At 42.0% G+C, this 23,383-nt stretch overlaps 1 protein-coding gene across 12 annotated transcripts in view; it reads right to left on the bottom strand.

Annotated features, from left to right (window-relative positions):
- Nucleotides 1–23,383, bottom strand: part of RCL1 (RNA terminal phosphate cyclase like 1) — a 103,392-nt gene that overhangs the window by 41,725 nt on the left and 38,284 nt on the right. For 10 of the 12 annotated variants that reach the window (XR_002771086.1, XR_002771085.1, XR_002771087.1 and 7 more), the window contains 2 exons: nt 21,971–22,127; nt 9,681–9,784 (listed from right to left, as the gene is read on the bottom strand). Coding sequence is in view for 6 of the 12 variants with exons in the window: in XM_023508109.1 (XP_023363877.1) it covers nt 9,681–9,784; nt 21,971–22,127 (261 nt within the window). In the remaining 6 variants the exon portion in view is untranslated. Of the gene's footprint in view, nt 1–4,394; nt 4,782–9,448; nt 9,511–9,680; nt 9,785–21,970; nt 22,128–23,383 lie in introns of those variants that run through there. The other 2 variants (XM_012813847.1, XM_023508100.1) reach the window with 2 other exon arrangements.

Raw genomic sequence — 23,383 nt, forward strand, 5'->3', positions numbered from 1 at the left:
AAAAAAAAAAAACAATAAAAAAACTCAATTCATACAAGGGAGAGAGACCTAAATAGACATTTCCTCAAAGAAGACATACAAATATCCAATAAGCACATGAAAAGATGCTTAACATCATTGGCTATTAAGAAAATGAAAATCAAAACCACTATGAGATATCACTCATACCCAGTAGGATAACTATAATAAAAAAGACAGATAAAAGCAGGGTGTGGTGTCTCGTGCTTGTAATTCTACCATGCTTGGAGGCCAAGGTGGGTCGATTGCTTGAGCTCAGGAGTTGAAGACCAGCCCAGGCAAGAGTGAGACCCTATCTCTACTAAAAACAGAAAAATGAGCCAGGTGTTGTGGCAAGCACCTGTAGTCCCAGCTACTAGGGAGGCTGAGACAAGAAGGATTGCTTGAGTACAAGAATTTGAGGTTGCTGTGAGCTTTTATAAGGCTATGGCACTCTACCCAGGGTGAAGGAGTGAGACTCTGTCTCAAGAAAAAGGAAGAAAAAAAAAAGACAATAACAAAAGTGTGGGTAAGGATGTAGAGAAAATAGAACCCTCATTCACTGCTAGTGAGAATGAAAAATGGTACAGCCACTAGAGAAAACAATCTGGAAGTTCCAAAAAATGTTAAACAAGGAATTACCATTTGACCCAGTAATTCTACTCTTAGGTTTATATGCAAACACACACACACAACAATAAAAAAATATATAAACCCACACAAAAACTTGTACAAAAATGTTCATAACAGGATTATTCATAACAGTTAAAAAGTAGAAACAACCCAACTGTCCCTCAACTGGATAGGTAAATAAAATGTGGTATATCCACTCAAAGGAATGTTACTCATCCATAAAAAAGGAATGAAGTGCTGATACGTGCTACACAGGGATGAATCTCAAAAACACTATGCTAACTGAAAGAAGCCAGTTATAAAGGACAACACATTGTACGACTCTAACTACAGTACATGAAATAGCCACAATAGGCTAATCTAGGCAGAAAGTAGATTGGTGGTTGCCTGGGGCTGGGACAGTGGACAGAACAGTGAGCAGCTGCAAATGATCACAGTTTTCATTCTGGGGTAATGAAAATGTTCAGAAACTAGATTATAGTTGTAGTTACTCAACTCTGTGAATATGCTAAAAATTATACACTTTAAATGAGTACACTGTGTGGTATGTGAATTATATCTCAATAAAGCTGCTTAAAATAAATAAATACATATTTGTGACACTAAGAAAAATAATGATCCGGGTTCTCATCCCTACCCTATGCATACCAAACTACACATAGGGCCTATTTCCATGAACATTCCACCTCTTGCAGTCCCTATTCTGAGCACTGATCTAGTCAAAGGAGAGAAAGGCAATAAGGAGAGAAAAGAGGGGCTGAACAATTTCTTATCCTGTCTGGCTAAAATGACCAGCAAGTCAGGAACTAAGAGATGAAATGGTTACTCCTAGTCCCCAGCCACCAGGACCAGGGAGGCTTTTGGAGAACAGAATTCTGGTGAGTGCTGCAAGCTCACAGAAAAATCTCCTAATTCTCTGCTTTCCCTTCTACCTAGGAAGCTTCAACTTCATTTCCATCTCTGAACTAACATCCTGTTTTGTTGACTCCGTCTACAAAGCCTCTCCTAGCCAGTAACTCCTACCCCTACACAATGTTTCCTCCCCTCTGAATTTCCATAGCATTTTCTGCTCATAGTGTCTAATTAAAGGTTTATGTTTAGTTGTCTTCAATAACTATCCTCTTCCCCCTTCTTATATTATATACACAAACCTCAGGGCATTGACCTCCATCATTGAAACCCAATATTTAAGCATGGCGCTCTCATAAGGCCCTCAGTATAGAGGCACTGAATAGAATTTAGGAGTTAAGGGCAATTTGAGAAACAACTTCAACATTTTTGGCAATTAAGGGAAGTTCTCTCCTTTCCTGTCTTACTAACCAATTAAATTTTTGTTGTTTTTGCTTTCCAGCCATCCATCCCATCACCTCCCCTAGCCAGTCCCAGGGAAAAAGAAAACAAACACATCAAACCCACAGGTAAATAGTCCACATCTGTGGGCATAGATTTTAGCTGGCAGCAGCTCAGAAAAAGCCAGCCGTCTCCCTTGCTCATCTGCATTAACAGCTTGGCCTCCCTTTGCTTCTGCCTCAGACTAATACAGGCCTGGGACACCCTCTGCTCCCAAGGTCTCTCTCTGCCTACTTCACTCTGAATCACCCAACTGTGCTTGAAAAACCAGACACCGTCCCCAGCTGGCAGAATTCCTATGGGGCCTCAGCTTGCTTCTGATGTCCTGGAGAAGGATGGGAGGAACACAGGCTTGAGTGTCTGCAGGCCTACATATTTGCAGTTTGGGGGCATTTATAGCCTTTGGAACAGTTAGAAAAATTAAAGTTGGTTCCACTTTTTACATAATGTCTTGCCAATCCTTCAGCCTGTCTGAGGAAGACTGTATTTGAGATTGGATAAAGGTACAGAATGTCTTTCCCCCACCATCAGCCCCATTCTCCCTATGTCTCCCACTGCTAGGATATTAAAAGGCAAAAGCACTGGAATGGGATGTTCATGTTAAAAAAAAAAAAAAACATAGGTAATATTAAATCCTAACAAAAAGGCTCCATAAGAAAATAAAGTAGGGTGGTGCCTGTAGCTCAAAGGAGTAGGGCACCAACCCCATATACCGGAGGTGGCAGGTTCAAACCTGTAAAAAAAAAAAAAAAAAAAAAAAGAAAAGCCAAATGAAGAATACCCTGCATCCACGTGCACTTGAAAAAAGGCCCAGCAGTACTGATCCACATCCTTCTACGCAGTCCCTAGCTCTGGCTATGGCCCCAGCGAAGCACCACCTCCCCAGTTCACACTTCCCTGCCCTCCTCTGCCACAGCACGATACTGTAGAGCAGAGGATCTCAGGTGAGCCACAAACATTTTTAAAGATCATTAATTAAATTATTTCCAAAAGAAGTTCAAAGCATGCTAAGTATATTCTGCTTTTCAATCTTTTTATTTAATCAACATAATTTATATGTGCTGCGGAAGTTTCACTATGTGTTCAAGTGTGCCATTAGATTTAAAAAAGGTTGAAAAGGGCAGCACCTGTGGCTCAAGGAGTAGGGTGCCGGCCCCATATATCGGAGGTGGAGGGTTCAAACCCAGCCCTGGCCAAAAACTGCAAAAAAAAAAACAAACAAAAAACAAAACAGTTGAAAAACACTGCTATAAAGCCACACTTCCCAGATACAACCAGACAGCCACACAGCCAAGACAAAGAGAGACCCACTACTGAGAGAACTCTGTTCTTCAGTGAAAGACCACCACATTGTGCAAACAGCAGCTTTTCAGATGAAAGATTTTAGGCAACTGGGGCTCTATGCAACTCCTATGTGAAGGGCTTATACTCCTGACTTACAGAACTGTATCTTCAGTGAGCAACCCTTTCCCATTTTGTTTTTTGGACAAAGTGATTTATTTTCAGGAAACAAAAAACAATCAACTTTTTAATGGAAGTCCCTCGTCCATCTGACAAGCAGTTTTCAGAGAATTCTGGAGCACAGAGATCACTTTTCTTGGGTATTTTCAAAAAGTGGGTTGTTCCCACTGCCACTGTTGGTCAACAGGTAAAGGCCTTCTGCTCATTGAATCCCAAGGACCTCAAAGCTGACAGGCTGCCCGGCCGCCCCTTTAAACACAGCCCCTCTCATGCGGTCCTCCTTCTGAAGCATGGTACAAAGTGGGGTGAGAGCTTGGTACAAAGTCAAGTGAGCCGTCTCTTTGGCAGCTCCCATAGACATAAACCACAAGAGAAGGTCCTGCCTCCCACTCCATGCTACCTGGTTTCCATGCCACTAGGATATGGGACAGAGTGAGGGTTACCTACATCTCAGGTGTAAAGAGATGCTCTGGAAGATGCTGGGAAAGGGCTGGGGGGTAAAAAAAGATCTGTTCAATGGGGTCCCCTGTAGTCAGTCACTACATAGCACCTTATAAATACACTGGTGGTGCTTTTTCTGCCAAATACCAGCTTTACAAAACACCACCTGACCTCTGCTCTAAAAATGGCATTATTAAATTCTTTTGTAGAGGGGACAGGCACAGTGGCTCATGCCTGTAATCCTAGCATTCTGGGAGGTCAATGTGGGTAGATCGCTTGAGATCAGGAGTTTGAGATCAACCTGAGCAAGAGCAAGACCCCGTCTCTACTAAAAAACAACAACAACTAACTGGGCATTGTAGCAGGTGCCTGTAGCCCCAGCCACCAGGACCAGGGAGGCTGAGGCAAGAGGATCACTTGCACCCAAGAGTTTGAAGTTGCAGTGAGCTATAATGCCACGGTGCTCTACCCAGAATGAGACTGTCTCAATTTTTTTTAATAAACCTAAAAAAAAAAAAAATCTGTTACAGAGGCAGCAAGAGAAAGAGAACCAGGCTAGAGAACTCTGCGAGGCCCGGAGTTCATGGCCCTGCACTGCCATGAGGGTCCCATGCCTCGTTTGGACAGGAACTCACTTTAAGCAGGTCATTGACCTATTTTTTCATCTGAAAAGTAAGGATATCCCTTGCTTCTACTATTAATATATGCCAGATATGTTCTAGGGCTCAAACAACTAAAGTGATGAGGCTTTCCAGCATTTAAAAACTCTTTATAAATGTAAAGCACAGTGGTAGTACAAGAATGCAGAGTGCAGTGAAGCCGATCCCAAAGAGCAGCAACTGTGGCCGCATTTTTCCCATGCATTGTCTCCTTTCATCTTCATATGGCTGTGCTGCAGCCTGGGAAAGCCAAGAAACCCTGATCAGTGGATGCATAATGAGAACAATAGGTTCTAGCTCCCCAGCACTCCACAAGTGATGGGGAAAGGTCATTTATCAAAGCTAGAAAAAAACAAAGAGGTATGGTTTATTTTTGATTTTGAACTAAAGATAGAAAGAGATCATTTTACAGAAGAATTTGAAATGAGAACTCTCTTGAAAAGGTGCAGCATGGTGTTGTGTCTCAGGTAAGGTGCTTGGAGGCCAGCCATAGAGATGGGATCTCAGCTCATCCTAAGAGCAGAGGTTAGGGACGGTCTCTGGATGAGACTGTCTAATATGAGCCACACATACGTCTGTGTGACCCTGGGGACATAATTTAACCTCTCTATGCCTCAATTGCATTGGCTGTAAGACGGGAGCATATGACAGTATCTGCCTTTTTCACCCTCATAAAGTTATGATGCAAACTAAGTGAGTTAGTATTTCGAAGCGCTTAAAACATTTGGCACACAGTAAACATAATGCTTGCTAAATAATCACCTACCTACAGAATTTGTGGAAACAACAAGATGTATGTAGTTTGTTTAATAATGTGACTGAAGAAAGTTAGTCAAGAATTTAAAAATAAATAAATGTAGGCCAGGCATGGCCAGCACTTTGAGAAGTCAAGGTAGGAAGATCACATGAGACCTGGAGTTCAAGATTGGGCTGAGCAGCATAACAAGACCCCATCTCTACAAAAAAAACTTAAAATCAGCCAGATGGGTGGTACATGCATATAGTCCCAGCTACTCTGGGGACAGAGGCAGGAGGATAGCCTGAGCCCAGGAATTCAAGGCTGCAGAGAGCTATGGGTGACAGAGGAAACCCCGTCTCAAAACAAACAAACAATAAAAAGCTGCAAATGGATATATATTTATAGATAGTTGAGCAGACAATTTACAGTTGACTTCAGGCCTGAGATCATCTGCCAAAGCAAGTTTACTAGACCTCCTGGAGTTCAAAGTGATCTGATGGAAGGACTGCACTGAGGCAAGACAAGGAGGTATCCAGCACTGACTGAGCACCTCACCCGACCTCACTGAGATTCAGCCCATCTCCATAAGCCCATGACTTTCAGACTATGCACTTCATCTACAGACGAGACAAAGACCAGAAATGCTAAATACCACTTCCACAGTGTCTGGAGGCAGAGCCAGAACTTAAGTCTAGACAGACTGGATGGACCCCAAGGCTTGTACATTAGCAGAATGCAGAAAGCTCTAGGAACCATGGTATCCTTCTCCACATAATTTCCAAAAGTGCTAATTAAGATGTTTGTTGATATATATTTTTCTTGCTGTTAATTTTATTTTTATTTATTTATTTTTTTTGAGACAGCGCCTCAGTTACTCTGAGATTAAGTGTCATGTTGTTACTGCTGACAGCAACCTCAAACTCTTGGACTCAAGCGATTCTCTTGCGTCAGCCTCCCAAGTATCTGGGACTACAGGTGACCACCATAATGCCCAGCTAGTTTTAAACATAGGGTCTCATTCTAGCTCAGGCTGGTCTCCAACTGGTGAGCTCAAGTGATCTGCCCATCTCGTCCTCCCAGAGTGCTAGGATTATAGATGTGAGCCATGGTGCCCAGCCTTGTTAATCTTACTTTTAAATAAAGTATAAATACTCTCTAAACTATGAAGTTAAGCTTGTGGAGGTGAGGGTGAAACCACTGTCAAGAACTATAAACCTCTAAAATCTAATAAATTTAACAGAAATAGAGTCTCCACATGCCAGTGTATTATCCAATACTATTTCACTCTCCCAAGAAATAAAATCTCTCTGACCTTCCTGGAGAATCTGACACACGTACAGAGATTTATTTTCTCAAGTAGTAAAGAAAATCACCAACACCAAGCTCCTGAAGACAGTGGGAAGAAAATAAGGAAGGAACATAGAGACCATCACTTTTCAGAAAGGGGTTGAAAGCAACACTGAAAAAAGAAAATCTTTCTTAAATCCAGGGTTCTTTAAATAGTCATTAGAAAGTTATTGATACAAATCAAAACATGTACAAACTGCCAGATGAAATATGTTTTTTTAAACCAAGAAGAGTCTTGCTTCTGGTTTACTTTAGAAATTTGAGGTTTCGCAAAACACGTTTCTATGACTTTAACTGCACATAAAAATAAATGTGACAGTCTAGTCTCTAAAGCCCTTAAATTGAACTAGAACAGTGGTTCTCAACCTGTGGGTCGTGACCCACAGGAACTGTATTAAAGGGTCGCGGCATTTTGCAGGTTGAGAACCACCGAACTAGAATAAACAGTTTCCCTGCCATGATGGTCCTGACTATGGATTCTGTCCCTTTTTGGTCCTCACGTGTACTCAACAAATATAAAGTTAACTTTGTCTGCTGGGTCCCACCTTCACCCTTCATCACTGTCAGCTGCTGGACCCTTCCAGATTGGTTAAGGGCAGAAACAGTCCCAAACAGCTTCAGCTTCCTTCCTTTCCTTCCTTCCTTCCTCCCCCCGTCCCTTTTTTTTGAGACAAGAGTCTCACTCTGTTGCCCAGGACAGAGATATCACAGCTCACAACCACCTCAAACTCTTGGGCTCAAGTGATCCTCTTGCCTCAGTCTCTTGAGTAGCTGGGACTACAGGTGTTCACCACCATGCCCTGCTAGTTTTTCTATTTTTCAGTAGAGTCTCATTCGTACTCAGGCTAGTCTCCTCAGCTCAAGCCACCCTCCTGCCTTGTCTTCCCTGGGAGTGCTAGGATTATAGCCATGAGCCACTGCAACCAGCTTCAGATTTAGCTTTCTTAAAGATAAATTCCCTTAGCTTTCCTGTAGTATCTTAATAAAAAAGATGGGAGGCTACCCTTTCCCACTTTCTAGCCGATCCCTCTGCATTAACCCCTGGGAGGCAGGTAATCCAGAAAGAAAGAGAGTGTCTCTAAACCATAGCCCCAAGTCTCAAAATACAACATCTTAACAAATTTGTCTACTCTTTTAAAGCTCCATTCAGAGCAGATCACTTTGTTTTCCCAGGAGATCAGTAATTTTAGGCAAGGCTTCTGAAAGAAAAGACACTGCAATTAATGTTTGGTGAAGGGGTGTGTTGAACAGAACATGGGAAGTTTTTTAAATGTTCAGTCACATCTCGACCATCTTCAGCAAAGCTGCCAACTTGAAAAGGAAGCCCTGGAGCCAAACTGAAAAATCTCCAAAAGGAAAAAAAAAAGTACCAAGGAAAAACAAATATATAATCCATTTTTCACATAATGTTCTGCCAAACCCCTTGCCCCAGGACCACACACATGTTGAGACACGCCTCACGTTGTATGAGTGGTCAGGTCTCCCATGACCCTAAAGCAGGGCTGGGAAACACAGCAGCAAGGAGACCAGGCAAGAAGCTGGTGAGGCCAGGGTGGTCCCACATGGCTGCTTCCAGTAAACTCCATGGGAAGTGAATCTCTACAGTTAGGGTGCTATCTCTCCAGCCCTCACCTCCCCTCCAAATGCTAACCACTAAGTCTACTTCAGCAATGTTGACTACTGATGTCAGCATGCCAATTAAAATTACTCAATTTTAGGCTTCCTGTCCTTTGAAATCGTTTACACAAGTTATCAGGAGATAATGTGGTCCCTAAGTTTCCTGTTTATCATCTCACTCCATTGCTAACGGAATGTGTTCTCCTCCATTTTCCTGGTCCAAAAGAACCTCCCACCACCAAAAAACAAACAAACAAACAAAACCCTTTAGAAGACTCTCTGGAGCTCTTGGTTTCTTTTCTTTTCTTTTTTTGGTGAGATAGAGCCTCAAGCTTTCACCCTGGGTAGAATGCTGTGGCATCACAGCTCACAGTAACCTCCAACTCCTGGGCTCAAGTGAGTCTCCTGCCTCCACCTCCCAAGTAGCTGGGACTACAGGCGCCCACCACAATGCCCGGCTATTTTTTGGTTGCAGCCATCATTTGTTTGGCAGGCCCAGGTTGGATTCGAACCCACCAGTTCAGGTGTACGTGGCCGGCGCCTTAGCCACTTGAGCCACAGGCACCAAGCCAAGCTCTTGGTTTCAATGCTTCAAAGTCATGGCCCAAAGCTGCACTGGCACATAATCCCTTTCTCAACGTGATGGCACCACCATTCTTCAGTTATCACAGTACTGTACCTTTCAGATACACAGCATCGGTACCATGATAACCGAAAAAGGACAGTTCAGTCTCATTTCTACCTGAGCATTCCTCCCACCCAGCTCACCACCCACAGATGGCCTTATGCACATGTACAAACAAAATAGACCATTTTCAGCAACCTCAGTTATGATAGATGGGAAATCTAGTCACTGTGCTGTTTATAATTCAAATTTTCTGGTGAGCTGTTTTATTTGGAGAGCGCTTGCTTTTCTATTGCCACAGTCAACTTCTGCTAACATCCAAGGGCCCAAACTCACTTCTACCATTTTCCTACTAGTCCAGTAGTATTACTACAAATTCTGCCTTTCTTCTTTCCCAGCCAGCTCATACCCAATCATCTTGGATAAAAACACCCATCTATTATGCCACAGCAAGTGATACTGTTAAGAAAAAAAGCACTTACCAAACCTAACAACAAAATCTAAGCTATGCAGAACCAGCCGTTTACCTTCAAAGTGGAAACACTAAAGCAAAGACATAAGAACTGCCCAGAAGATTACCGTACAGTTGGAGTTACACGGTGATGACAGGAATGAGGACAGAAAGAAAGGCAAGAATTCTTCTGTATAAAAAGAAAGACCAGGTTAAGAGTGACAAGTGCTGGCTCATTTAAGGATCAGCACAAGCAGGCCTTCACTGGGATAAACTGGGCACTGCACAACACCTTTGCCATTTTGTGCAATTAGAAAATTAAACTGGACAGAATAAAGAGGTTGAAAGAAAACAACTTACGTGTAGGGAGAGAGTGGTCCTAGCAGGACTTTGGAAACGTCCTGCTGTCCAAGGGTCATGAGCAGTAGAGCCAGGCTTTGGTTGGTGGAGTCCACACAGCCACCCTGTAAACACAAATTAATCATTGTACAAACCAGACAATGGATAACAGAAGAAAGGAGGAAAAAACTTAAAAAACAGAAACATGGAATATTCAGACTATCAGAACCCATGGAATAGCAGACTGCAAAGTCAGGAAATAAAATAGAATATAGGTCTTATAAGAGTAATCCATGTATCAACTAACTTTAGGGGATTAAACTAACAGTTAATCAAAGCAATTGTAATAGCTGAGACTATCTGAATTAATAAGACATTCAAATCTCCTAAAGTGAATCTAATGAAAAATGAAACTTTCCCTTTGTAATTAAAATGGCAATTGCACCCATTTTTATTGAGCATAAGCAGAAAAAAAAGGATAATCAGTTCTAGGAGATGCATAGTTAATTTCAAAGGTGAAGTGGATGACACTACTATTTATTTAATCTGCTGTAGAACAACACAGTCAATCTGACATGAGATGGCCTTTAGAGTCTAACTATTCCACTTATGCAAGTAACACTCAAATACTGCTTGCCATGCTGTATTAACTCCTGCTCTTCTTTATCTCTTTCTGAGTTCTAAAACTGCAGGACTGGTAAGTCTGGAGCCCTCCATACCCCACCATTTCCTTCCTTTTCTTCCAAATTAATAAGACAGAATTCTATTCAAATACTTTCCCCTGAGGCAATAACCTCTTTGATTGCCTTTCTTCTTTCATTCTTGATTTTCTCAACCATTCCAGCCATTTTGTTTCTGTAAAATGCAAGCATAACTGCTGTTTAAATTTGTTTCTTAAAAATGTCTGTATCTCTGATCATTCTTTCTGGAATAACTTTATTGAAAATGATTTAAACTTAAACTATACATAGTAAAAGCAGGATGACTTCGAATGCCTACAGATTCCGTCCAGGTCACACTAAGAAATCATTTCTGATCACAGCACATTATTATCCAAGGATAGACCCAACAGAAAGCCAGGCAGTGCTGTTCATGTACGTACAGTCCCCTCCTTTCCAATGTATGTAGGGTAGGGAATAAATCAATTCTCAGGGGCAGACACTCATTCTCTAGCTGTCAGACTTCATTTAGTACCTCTGATAATAATGTAAAAAATAAGGGGATTTACCTTCCTACTAGCCTTTATAAAAATGTACTGCTCTTCCTTAAACTACCAAGGTAATAAAGGCTAGAGAACAGTATCTATCTCACTTAGCAAATTTAAAGACAACAAGAGTTCCTTTTCTATCCAAATAGGAAAACCTGGCCCACAGAGAATAAGAGGATCAATAAAACTAATTCTGCTTTAGAGATCTTGCTCCTTGTCTTTCATAAGATTGCCTAAAATTAAACTGCTCTCCTTGGTCTCTGCTTTCTATCACTGTTGTTAATTCCACTACTCTCAATTAAGTCTTATTACAGGGTAGACCAATATTCTTATGCAATAAATATGTTAGGATATCATGGAAGGAGAAAGGAAGAGGTGCTATTGGAGTGCCAACAGTGTTGGGGACAGAGGGAGAGAGGAAAGAAGTGTTGCTTACCTAACACCAGAGGAGGATTTGGTGGATTGAGAACTTGAACCAGCCCTAGAGGGATGAGCAGTGTTTGAACAGGAAGGAAGAACAGGGTAATGACCTGACAAACAATGACCCAGGGCCAGCAAGGAACAGCCAGGAGGCCAGGCTGAGAGGCACTACGAGCTGCCTTTGATACATTAGCAAAGAGAAGGTGGGCAGCCAAACTGAGGTGGGGGTTTCCTTACTGGGTCAAGAATTCTGACTTTGATTCTGGGAAGATGGCTGACTGGTAGCAACCCTCAGCACAGGCTCCTGAGCAGAGGAAGAAAAACTGGACGGAATCGGACTCTATGAAGCCAAAGGTAGGGAGTTGAGCCAAGAAAGTAGTTCAGCAAGCTGTAACTCCAAGGAAGAGCATTCAAAAAAAAAAAAAACCAAATTACAGGTATAAAGCCTATCGATGGGAGAACCCGTCCCCCAAGCAGGGGGCCTGCCACAAGCTATCTGCGAATGAGCAGGGAACAAAAGACCTCTCATTTACCGCACTGGAGAGAGCCGCTAAACTCCAGGTCTCTTTCTCCAGGGAGGTCCCACTTATGAACCTAGACACTACCCTGCCAGGCATAAAATTGAACAGAAATTTTCCCCCACAAGTCCAAACACCCACTCCACGCTTTCCCCCTCACACGGTGGTCTGAAGTTCTGCCCCCTGCAGAGCAGTGTTTGGTCTTGTTCTGAGAGATCTGGGCATAGTGTGGACTGCCAACCATCAGGACAGAATATGTGACTAATGGGGAAGAAAGAGGGTATAGGAAGAAAGGGAAACTTGGTGAGAGGAGAAGCAGTACCCTGGCCAGTGGTGGTGTTCACCCTCGATTTGGGTGATGTCTGGCGGGACAGGGTGCAGAACTCCCAGGCTCTGCTGGGACAGTGGTTGCCCTGTGTGGACTGAGTTTGGCAGGCAAGGTTGGTCTCCAGCCCCTGCTGGGCCTGCGAGCAGAGGCTTGCCTGGACTGAGACCTGAGAGTAAGGGCGCAGTCCCCTGATTCCAACAGAACGCTCTAGCAGTGCCTTGCTGGGTGTGAACCAAGACCTGAGGGCTAGGGTGTGGTCCCATCTCTAGTGAGGCTGGTGAGCACAGGCTTACCAGGTGAAGACTGAGACCTGCATGTGGGGTGCGGTGCCCTGACTCTAATAGAGCCTGCAAACAGAGGCTTGCCAGGCAGTGGACTGAGACTGGCAGGCAGAAGCGTGGTCGCTGACTCCAATTCATCTGGCAAGGAAAAGCTAGCTGGGTGTGGACTGAGATAGGTGGGCTAGGGCGTGGCCCTTGGCTCCAACTGGGCCTGTGAGCAGAGAAGCGGACAACAGTGTGGACTGAGTCTGATGGGTGGGAGTGTGGATCCCTGGCTCCAAAAGTGCTGTTAGAGACCCTTGAACCTCTACCTGTTGAGCAGGGTTTGCACTGCCTGAGATAATTTAATTGGAGTTTATATCCAGTGCTGTCCACTCAGGGGCATTCTGAGGTTGACCTTCAAAGTTCTATAGTGGAAAAGAACTAAAGGCTGGGGCCTGGGTGCCACAGCTATTTGTATCTCTTCACAGTCGAGATTTAAACCTAATACTGTGGTTTCTTAGGATAGAGTAGAGGTTGGCTGATATCAAAATAGAGCTAGCTTGTGCTATCTCACCAAGTAGGTCCTCAGAGTCTCCGGCCAAAACTCTGAAAGGAGCCTTTGTAAGGCTGTAGTAGATAAGCCACAATTACAAAGCCTAGCGCTTTGGTAAGGAGCTATCTCTACTACCTGAGAACCCCAAATCAGTATCACCCTACTAGTTCTAATAACCAAACAGTAGAAAATAAACATGGTGCAGACCCAACCGAAGAACTCTGGCAACATGAATAACCAGAGTAGATCAACCCCCCCCCCACCGCCAAGAAATGACAAAGGAGATACAACTGAAAATGACATGCACAGACAAATGGAAGCAATGTCAGAAATTGAATTCAGAATATGGATTGCAAATAAGATAAATAGAATGGAAGAAAAGATGGAAATTGAATTCCAAAGAGTAGTTCTAAAGTTGTCTCAAGACAACTTTAATGAATTCAAAGCCCAAGTCACCAAAGACATGGACATAATGAGAAAAGAGATACCAGAGCTCAAGGAAATGAAAAAGTTAGTTGAGGAGCTCCAAAATACAATAGAATCCCTGAGTTGACCAAAGTTGATCAGACAGAAGAAAGGAACTCTGAAACTGTAGACAAAGCTTTTGAACATTCCCAAACACTCAGAGAGGCAGACAAATGAAGAACAAAAGCTAATCATTCCCTGAGAGAGTCATGGGATCACTCCAAAAGATCAAACATTCGTCTTATAGGAATTCCTGAAGGAGAAGAGGATGGTCCTAAAGGTACAGATGCTCTAATCCAGGAGATTTTGGAGGAGAATTTCCCAAACATTGCAAGGGATACAGAACTTCAGATAGCAGACAGTTTTAGAACCCCAGTAAGACTCAATCCAAATAAAGCATCTCCTACACACATTGTGATTAACTTTGCCAAAGTTAAAATGAAGAATAAAATTCTGCAAGCAGCCACACGTAAGAAAAGCATCACCTACAAAGGGAGAAGTACACGAATGACTGCAGATCTCTCAGCTGAAATGTGTCAAGACAGAAGAAGATGGTCATCAACAAAGAAAAAAGAAAGATAAGGAATATCACTACATATTTGTCAAGGGAAATACCCAACATGAAGAGATTTCAATAATTAACCTTTATGCACCCTGCCAGAATGCTCCTCAATTCATAAAGCAGACCCTAATGAATATGAACAACTTGATATCTTCCTGCACTATAATAGTTGGAGATTTTAACACTCCTTTGACAGTTTTGGATAGATCCTACAAGAAGAAACTAAACAAAGAAATATTAGAGAAATATTAGACTTAAACCTGACCCTAGAACAAATGGACTTTATAGACCTCTACAGAACACTTCACCCCAAGAAACTGAATATACATTCTTCTCATCAGTGCATGGGTCATCCTTCAAAGTAGATCATATCCTAGGACACAAGTCTAACCTCAGCAAATTTAAAAGTGTAGAAATTATTCCTTGTATCTTCTCGGACCACCATGGAACAAAAGTTGAACTCAACAGCAACAGGAATCCTCATACTTAAAGTCATGGAAACTAAATAATCTTAGGCTGAATGATAGCTGGGTCAAAGACGAAATTAAGAAGAAATCACCAAATTTGGGGAACAAAATGATAACGAAGACACAAATTATCAAAACCTGTGTGATACTGCAAAGGCAGTCCTAAGAAGCAGATTTATAGCACTGGAAGCCTTCATCAAGAAAACAGAAAGAGAGGAAGCCAACAACTTCATGGATCATCTCAAACAACTGGAAACAAAGAACATTCCAACCCCAAACCCAGCAGAAGGAAAGGCATAAGCAAAATTAGGGCAGAATTAAATGAAAATGAAAACAAAAAGGATCATTCAGAAGATCAACAAAACAAAAAGTTGGTTTTTTGAAAAGATTAACAAAACTGACAAACCTTTGGTCAACCTAACCAGAAATAGAAAAGTAAAATCTCTAATATCGTCTATCAGAAATGATAAAAGCAAAATAACGACAGATACTTCAAAAGTTCAAAAAATCCTCAATGATTACTACAAAAATCAATATTCCCAGAAATATGAAGGAAATGGACCAATACCTGGAAGCCTGCCACCTTCATAGACTCAACCAGAAAGAATCAGAAATCTTGAATAGACCTGTATCAATCACCTAAATAGCATCAACAATACGAAATCTCCCAGAAAAAAGTCTGGGACAGGATGGCTTCACATCCGAATTCTATCAAACCTTTCAAGAAGAACTAGTACCTATATTATACAATGTTTTCCAAGAATAAAAAAAGAAGGAATACTTCCCAACACATTCTATGAAGCAAATATCACCCTGATACCCAAACCAGGAAAAGATGCAACAAAGAAAGAAAATTATAGACCAATATCATTAATAAATATTGATGCAAAAATATTCAATAAGATCTTAGCAAACAGAATTCAACAACACATCAAAAAAATTACACACCATGGCTTGGCGCCCATAGCTCAGTGAGTAGGGCGCTGGCCACATATACCAAAAGCAGCAGTTCAAGCCTGGTCTGGGCCTGTTAAACAACAATGACAACTGCAACCAAAAGAAAAACAGCTGGGCACTGTGGGGGGCACCTATAGTCCTAGCTACTCGGGAGGCTGAGGCAAGAGAATCGCTTAGGCCAAAGAGTTTGAGGTTGCTATGAGCTGTGATGCCACGGCATCGTACCAAGGGTGATAAAGCGAGACTCTGTCTCTTAAAGAAACAAACAAAAAAAATTATACACCATGATCAGGTTGGTTTTATTCCAAGGTTACAGGGTCAGTTCAACATTAGCAAATCTATAAATATAATATATCACATCAATGAAATAAAAAACAAAGACCATATGATTCTCTCAATTGACACAGGAAAAGCCTTTGATTGTACCCAGCATCCTTTCATGATCAGAACACTTAAGAAAACCGGCATAGAAGGCACATTTCTTATACTGATAGAGGCCATCTACAGCAAACCCACAGCTAATATCATGTTGAATGGTGAAAAATTGAAAACATTTACACTCAGATCAGGAACAAGGCAAGGATGCCCATTGTCTCCACTGCTATTCAACATAGTATTGGAAATCTTAGCCATCACAATCAGGCAAGAGAAGGTGAACAAGGGTATCCACATAGGGTCAGAGGAGATCAAACTCTCACTCTTCGTTGATAATATGATCCTATACCTGGAAAATCCCAGGTACTCAACTTCGAAACTCTTAGAAGTGATCAAGGCATACAGCAGCATCTCAGGATACAAAATCAACACTTACAAGTCAGTAGCTTTTAGGTATGTCAACAATAGTCAAGCTGCAAATACAGTCAAGGAGTCTATTCCTTTTACAATATTGCCAAAGAATATGAAATATTTGGGAATTTACCTAACAAAGGACATGAAAGATCTCTATAAAGAGAACTATGAAACTCTGAGAAAAGAAATAGCTGAAGATGTTAACAAATGGAAAAACATACCATACTCATGGCTGGGAAGAACCAACATTGTTTTTTTTTTTTTTTTTTAGACAGAGCCTCAAGCTGTCCCCCTGGGTAGAGTGCCATGGCATCACGCTCACAGCAACCTCCAACTCCTGGGCTGAAGCGAGTCTCCTGCCTCCGCCTCCCAAGTAGCTGGGACTACAGGCGCCCGCCACAGCGCCTGGCCATTTTTTGGTTGCAGCCATCATTGTTGTTTGGCGGGCCCGGGCTGGGGATTCGAACCCGCCACCTTAGGTGTATGTGGCTGGTGCCTTAGCCACTTGAGCCACAGGCCCCGAGCCGAGAACCAACATTGTTAAAATGTGTATACCTCCCAAAGCAATGTAGAGACTTAATACAATGCCTATTAAAGCACCATTGTCATACTTTAAAGAACTTGAAAAAATAGTACTCTGTTTTATATGGAATCAGAAAAAGCCTTGAATAACTAAGACATTATTCAGAAATAACAAATCAGGAGGTATCACATTACCAGACTTCAGGCTATACTATAAATAAATCTTTAGTGATCCAAACAGCATGGTACCGGCACAAAACCAGAGCAGTAGATTTATGGAACAGAATAGAGAATCAGGAGATGAACCCAGCTACTTATTGTCATTTGATCTTCAAAAATCCTATCAAAAATATTCAGTGGGGGAGAGACTCCCTATTTAACAAATGGTGCTGGGTGAACTGGCTGGCAACCTGTAGAAGACTGAAATTGAATCCCTACCATTCACCATTAACAAAAATTGATTCTCACTAGATAAAAGATTTTAACTTAAGACATAAAACTACAAAAATACTAGAAGAGAGTAAATGAAAAACACTTGAAGAAATTGGCCTGGGAGAATATTTTATGAGGAGGACCCTGCTGGGCATTTGAAGCAACACCAAAAACACATTATTGGGATCTGATCAAACTAAAAAGCTTTTGCACAGACAAGAGCACAGTAAGTAAAGCAAGCAGACAACCTTCAGAATGGGAGAAGATTTTTGCGGGTTATGCTTCTGACAAAGGTCTGATAACTAGACTCTACAGAGAACTCAAACTAATCGATAAGAAAAGAATAAATAACCCCATTTCTATGTGGGCAAGAGACTTGAACAGAAACTTCTTGATGAAGACAGGCACATGGCCTACAAACATATGAAAAAATGCTCATCATCCTTAATCATCAAAGAAATGCAAATGAAAACCACTTCAAGATACCATCTAACTCCAGTAAGATTAGCCCACATCACAAAATCCCAAAACTACAGATGTTGGCGTGGATGCGGAGAGAAGGGAAGGCTTCTACACTGCTGGTGGGAATGCAAACTAATATGACCTTTTTGGAAAAAAGTTTGGAGAACACTCAAGAAACTAAAAGTAAACCTACCATTCGATCCTGCGATTCCTCTACAAGGTATATACTCAGATGATCAAAAAGTATTTTACAACAAAGACATTTGCACCAAATGTTTATTGCAGCCCAATTCATAATAGGCAAGAAATGGAAACAGCCCAAGTACCCATCGACCCATGAATGGATTAACAAATTGTGGTATATGTACACCATGGCATACTATGGAGCCATAAAAAAGATGGAGACTTCACATCTTTTATGTTTACCTGGATGGAGCTGGAACATATTCTTCTTAGTAAAGTATCTCAAGAATGGGAAAAAAAGTATCCAATGTACTCAATATTACTATGAAATCAATATATAATCACCTACACACTCATATGAATGGCAAAACTATAGTCCAGAAAGTAGAAGGGAAGAGGAGAGAAAAGGGAGGGTAAGGAGGATACGGGAGGAGGGAAGGTATTTGGGGGGAACCTCACTTAATGTGCATGATGCAATGGTACATTTCAAAACTATTAAGAAATGAGTATAATTGTGACAGATGTTACTTAGTTCAATGTAAACATTTCACATGGTATATTGAAGCAGTATCCGAACCCCATAAATGCATCAATATACAAAGTTAGATTTAGTAAAAAATAATAATAATAAAAAGAATTCTGACTTTATCTTGGGAAAGTGGAAAATGAGTGAAGGTCTCTGTTTCCTGGAATGAAGTGATCAGATCAGTGATTTAGAGGGACATTCAGACTGTAAAGAGTGTGGGAAAGGATTTGGAAAGAACTGCCCCTCTGGAAGTGCAGGGAGCTGGTATCCACAATCCAGGGGTGGGGCACTGTGGGAAGGCAGGCAGTAGATGAAGCAGTCAAAGGACAGAAAGAAAAGGGCACTTCTACAAAACCTGGGACAGAAGCAAGAGAGCTTGCTAAGTGACAAAGAAATAGAACAAATTAGGTCAGAGGCCTAAAACTTTGATAAATGGCACCTTTAAAAGCAATGGATTTTTATTACTCATTCAAATCATGTCATAGCAAGGTTTTGTAACGAATTATTCAGAAAAGAATGAAGTATTTTCATTCTTTTAATAATAAAAATCCAGGCCAGGTGCAGTGACTCATACCTGTAATCCTAGCACTCCGGGAGACCGAGGAGGATAGATTGCCCTGAGCTCAGAGGTTTGAGACCAGCCTGAGCCAGAGACTCCGTCGCAACCAAAAAAAAAAAAAAAAAAAAAGCCGGGCATTTTGTCAGGGACCTGTAGTCCCAGCTACTTGGGCGGCTGAGGCAAGAGAATCACTTAAGCCCAAGAGTTGGAGGTTGCTATGAGCTATGATGCCACAGCAATCTACCAAGGGCCACAAAGTGAAATGCTGTAGCAATTAAAAAAAAAAAATAAACAAACAAATAAAGTAAATAAATAAATAAAACTAATAATGAAAATCCACCTGTAATCCTAGCACACTGAGAGGCCAAGGCAGGTGGATTGCTTGAGCTCAGGAGTCAAGACCAGCCTGAGCTACAGTGAGACCCCATAGCTGTGTGTTGTGGCAGGAGCCTGCAGTCCCAGCTACTCGAGAGGCTGAGGCAAGAGAATCACATGAGCCCAGGAGTTTGAGGTTGCCATGAGCTGTGATGCCATAGCACTCTACCCAGGGCAAAAAAGTAAGACTCTGTCACACACATACAAAAATAAATAATGATAATAAAAATCATAGACACACAAAGGAAATTTTCTTACTAAAATAAACTTCCTCTAAGCATAATGGAGTGGTCTATTGTAGATCTCAAGTAAAGATCTACAAAGATCTCAAGTTAATTAAAATAACTTTAATTAAGCTGCATGTTTTTCCTGTTGTGGACTAGTGGGCTGTGCTTTCACCAGGAGCCTTATAATTTGCTATTTGTGGGGTATGAAACCAATGCTGTAGCTGTGCCCACAGGCTCCTACTGTGCTGTTCTGAAATGGGAAGCTTCCAACTCTCCCAAGGTCTATTAAAAAGGGAGGGAGTGCCCCCACGGTCAGGCAGAGAGAAGGCCTGCCAGCCACTACAGAACCAAGAAAAAGAAACCTGCACAAGCCAACCAGGAGTGTAGAGTCACTCATATCACATATTCCTTTTTCCCACTTACTAATGTTTAGACAACAAACTTCATGAATTAAGTAACTGGCAGGGCAACCTCTTGATCATTTACCACTAAACTTTTTAGTTACTGCCCATCTTTCAAAATATTACTAAATTAAGCACCCCAAATTGAACTGACTTAGCACCAAAAATTCTAAGGCCAGACTTTGATTACACTGGACCTGTGATAAAATACCTCTTCCTTCAGGAGGATTTCATCTCCGGCCTCCAAGACTTCCCAGCTGAATTACAAATAGAGGAGACAGGGCCACTCTTGAAGATACAAACACAGGTCCCTTGTCTTCCATTTTTAGTAAGATGGACATTAAATAGAGCCACTTACGTCCTAGAAATCTTAATCCTGAAACAGTCCATTCTCATTTATCCCACCTTGCAACCAACAAGATGTTTTCAAGAACACTGAATTCAATCAGGGGAGCAAACTGTGACAATAAGCTGTTTTCTGCTGTGATGCCTGCTAGGGTTTCCCCTACTACTGTGATTAAGAAACTGAACCGGTGGCAAAAGGAAGAATTAAAAGGAAAACAAATCGTCACTGTACACACTCTGCTGATTTTATTTCACTGGGTGCTCAGATGTAATTTTTGCTATTTTAAACAGAGCAAAACTTCCTTGGAGACCACAGAGATGTCTAAGAACCGAGAAGAAGTAGACAGATAAATACCAAGATGGAAATCTCTTCAGCTCCTTAGGTGAAAACGAGAGACAATTTACAAACATTATACACCATCCAATAGCAAATCACCTACACTTCTTGCTAATACTCAGTTGATGAATTTGGAGTCCAGCACACAGAGCAGAGAAATAAGCATCCCTCAGAGCCTGCAGGCTCACAGAAATCTTAGGTCCAGATATGTGACCTTCTTCCAGCCAAGCACATAGGATCTCAGAGGAAGTACTTTTCAGACAACTGTATCTTATTCCTTTTGCCATCATCTTCCCTTCTAATTTCTTCCTTCCCTTAGGTCACCTCAACTTTTGGGGGTGGGGGGGAGAGGAGGGAGAAAGCACCTGTGCATGCTGCACACACAGATTGACAGAGAAAGACAGTAGCAACTAAGACAGTGGTGGGTCTGAGCTGCATTCCACCAGTGGAGCTGTAGAAGTAAAATAATTGGCTGAGTCTGCCTTTGACATCATGTCACTCTCTGACCCACATATTCATGTTTCCCAAAGCCCTAATCATGCTGTGCCACAGACCTGCCTTCCCCAGATATTCTTCTACACTCTAGAACACACTGCAAAATTCAGCCTGCTGACATTGTTTTGTGTCTGAATCAACTGTCACATGCAATCCAGATTTCTACCTTCTCGGGCAGCACCTGTGGCTCAAAGGAGTAGGGTGCCAGCCCCATATGCCAGAGGTGGCAGGTTCAAACCCAGCCCTACCCAAAAACCGCAAAAAAAAAAAAAAAAAAACCTGCCTGGCTGGATTTGCATAGCATGCTCCTGGGGATAGAGCCACCCTCCAGGCACTCCTGCCCCAGGTTCAAACCCAGCCCCCCCCAAAAACCGCAAAAAAAAAAAAAAAAAAAGTGAGAGCTTTCTTCAAAGGGCTAACCTCATTTCACAAGCTTCTCTTAAACACTTAGCAGACAAATAATCTGCTAATTCATTCTCTGACATAGTTCAGAGGTCTCTATAAACAGATTTCTACCTTCTCTTGAAAAATCTGAAAACAATTCTCCATTCCCAAATGGCGAGACTGGGGAGCTGAGAGATGGTACCGTGTTTGGTCAGGGCAGATGCCAGTCCCTACTATACCTGCATCATTTCTTTCACCTGCTCTTTCTTTTATGACTCTGTTCCAGTTCTTTCCTCTGCCCACTGTTAAAATTTACATGCCCTGCCAACCCAGTGAGGCTGGAGATCTCTACTCACTGACTAGTTCAACTAATGTTAAACTAGTTAATCCTAAACAATTTAATGTGCAGGAAGAGGTTAACTCCTTAGTTTAAGCCCTGGGAAGAAGGAAATAAAGTTGCCAAAGGTTAAGAAGGAAAGACAACTTGCTTCCTGATCACTCCTCTCCCAGACCCTGCAGAGGCTCAGGACGCACCCTGTAGATTTCCTCGAGCAGCAGCCTGGCACAGTTCCTGCCAAGGTCCTCTGGAAGCACTGCTGTTCCCTGGCCCTGGGGGTTGGAGGCCAGCTCAGCACTGAGGAAGGTGCCATTGGTGGTCTCAGCAACCAGTGACAACCCAAAGCCTGGAGACCTGGGGATGCAAAGCAAAAAGACGCTGAGCAGATTAATGAAATGGGGTTTATACTCACCAGCAAAAAGCAAAAAAAGACACACACTTTTTTGACAGCACTGTGTTCTAAAGGTTCCTTCTGGCTGAACCTCATAGCACTGCGATTAGCTTACACTGCAGATACACTTAGTGAGGGCCTTAGTGAGGGCACACAGGCATGAACAAGAGAGAGATGAGTTCAAATTGCTTTCCCTCTTAGCTGTCCTTCCCCTACTGCCTACACTGTAAAAGGTCATACTGTGAGAATTTTAACAATCAATAATATAACATAACATGAAAAATGGCTACCACATACTGAGCACCTACTTCCTGCCAATTCCTGAACTAGGGAATTTTGCAAATAGTAGGTGTGATACTATAGCTCTGCAGACTGGACATCACTGTCTCTATTTGACAAATGAGGGAATGAAGCAACCTGCACCAGGTCCGAACAGCTAGAAATTGAGCTTCGAACAGATTTTTCAGGTCCCAAACCCCACCCCAGTTCCCCAAAACACCACTACGTCAACCCTCAGCTGGGCACCAACTCAGAGGTACAAGAGGCCTGGAAACCACCTGACCAAAACTTCCTGAGAAACATCAGGCTTCCTACCACCCCCCAATAAGGAAAAACACCACACAAGCCAGAAAGGGACTAGAAAGGGCATATCTTCATGTTTTTGTCTTCAAGGGACATCTCCAGACTTAATAGCACAATTATATAATTGATGAACTGGCACCATATTCTCTCCTATTGTGTTTCTACCACCCAACAGCCAGAACCTAACACCCTTCTCATCTAGGACCGTCACTGACACATCTGTTTATACAGCCAGCACACGCCTGGGAGATGCCTTGTGAACAAGGGGCACCACAGTAAACACCAGAGCTCCCGATCTCACAGAGTCTGGTGACAACAGAAAATCAGTCCACGAACAATAAAAGACAAACACTTTTCCATAAAATTTCAAACTTTAACACTTCAAATCTACTTTGCCCAATGGCTTTTTTTTTGAATTTATTAACAGTTTATTTATCACTCATATTCATAGCTCAGGAACACAGGTCAGTGACAAATGTCTATGTAAATCAGCCCAAAGAAATTCTGTATATTTCAAAATTATTTTACACTCTGAAAGACACCAGCCTTCCTCATCTCCTCAAAATCTTTCATAGAATCATAATTTCTGTAGAAATCTGCATATGCCTTCTTTCTTGGTTCAGCCACAGCAAACTTA

This window comes from Otolemur garnettii, unplaced genomic scaffold (assembly GCF_000181295.1).
Source record: "Otolemur garnettii isolate 467f Iridium unplaced genomic scaffold, OtoGar3 scaffold00006, whole genome shotgun sequence".
Lineage (NCBI taxonomy): Eukaryota > Metazoa > Chordata > Mammalia > Primates > Galagidae > Otolemur > Otolemur garnettii.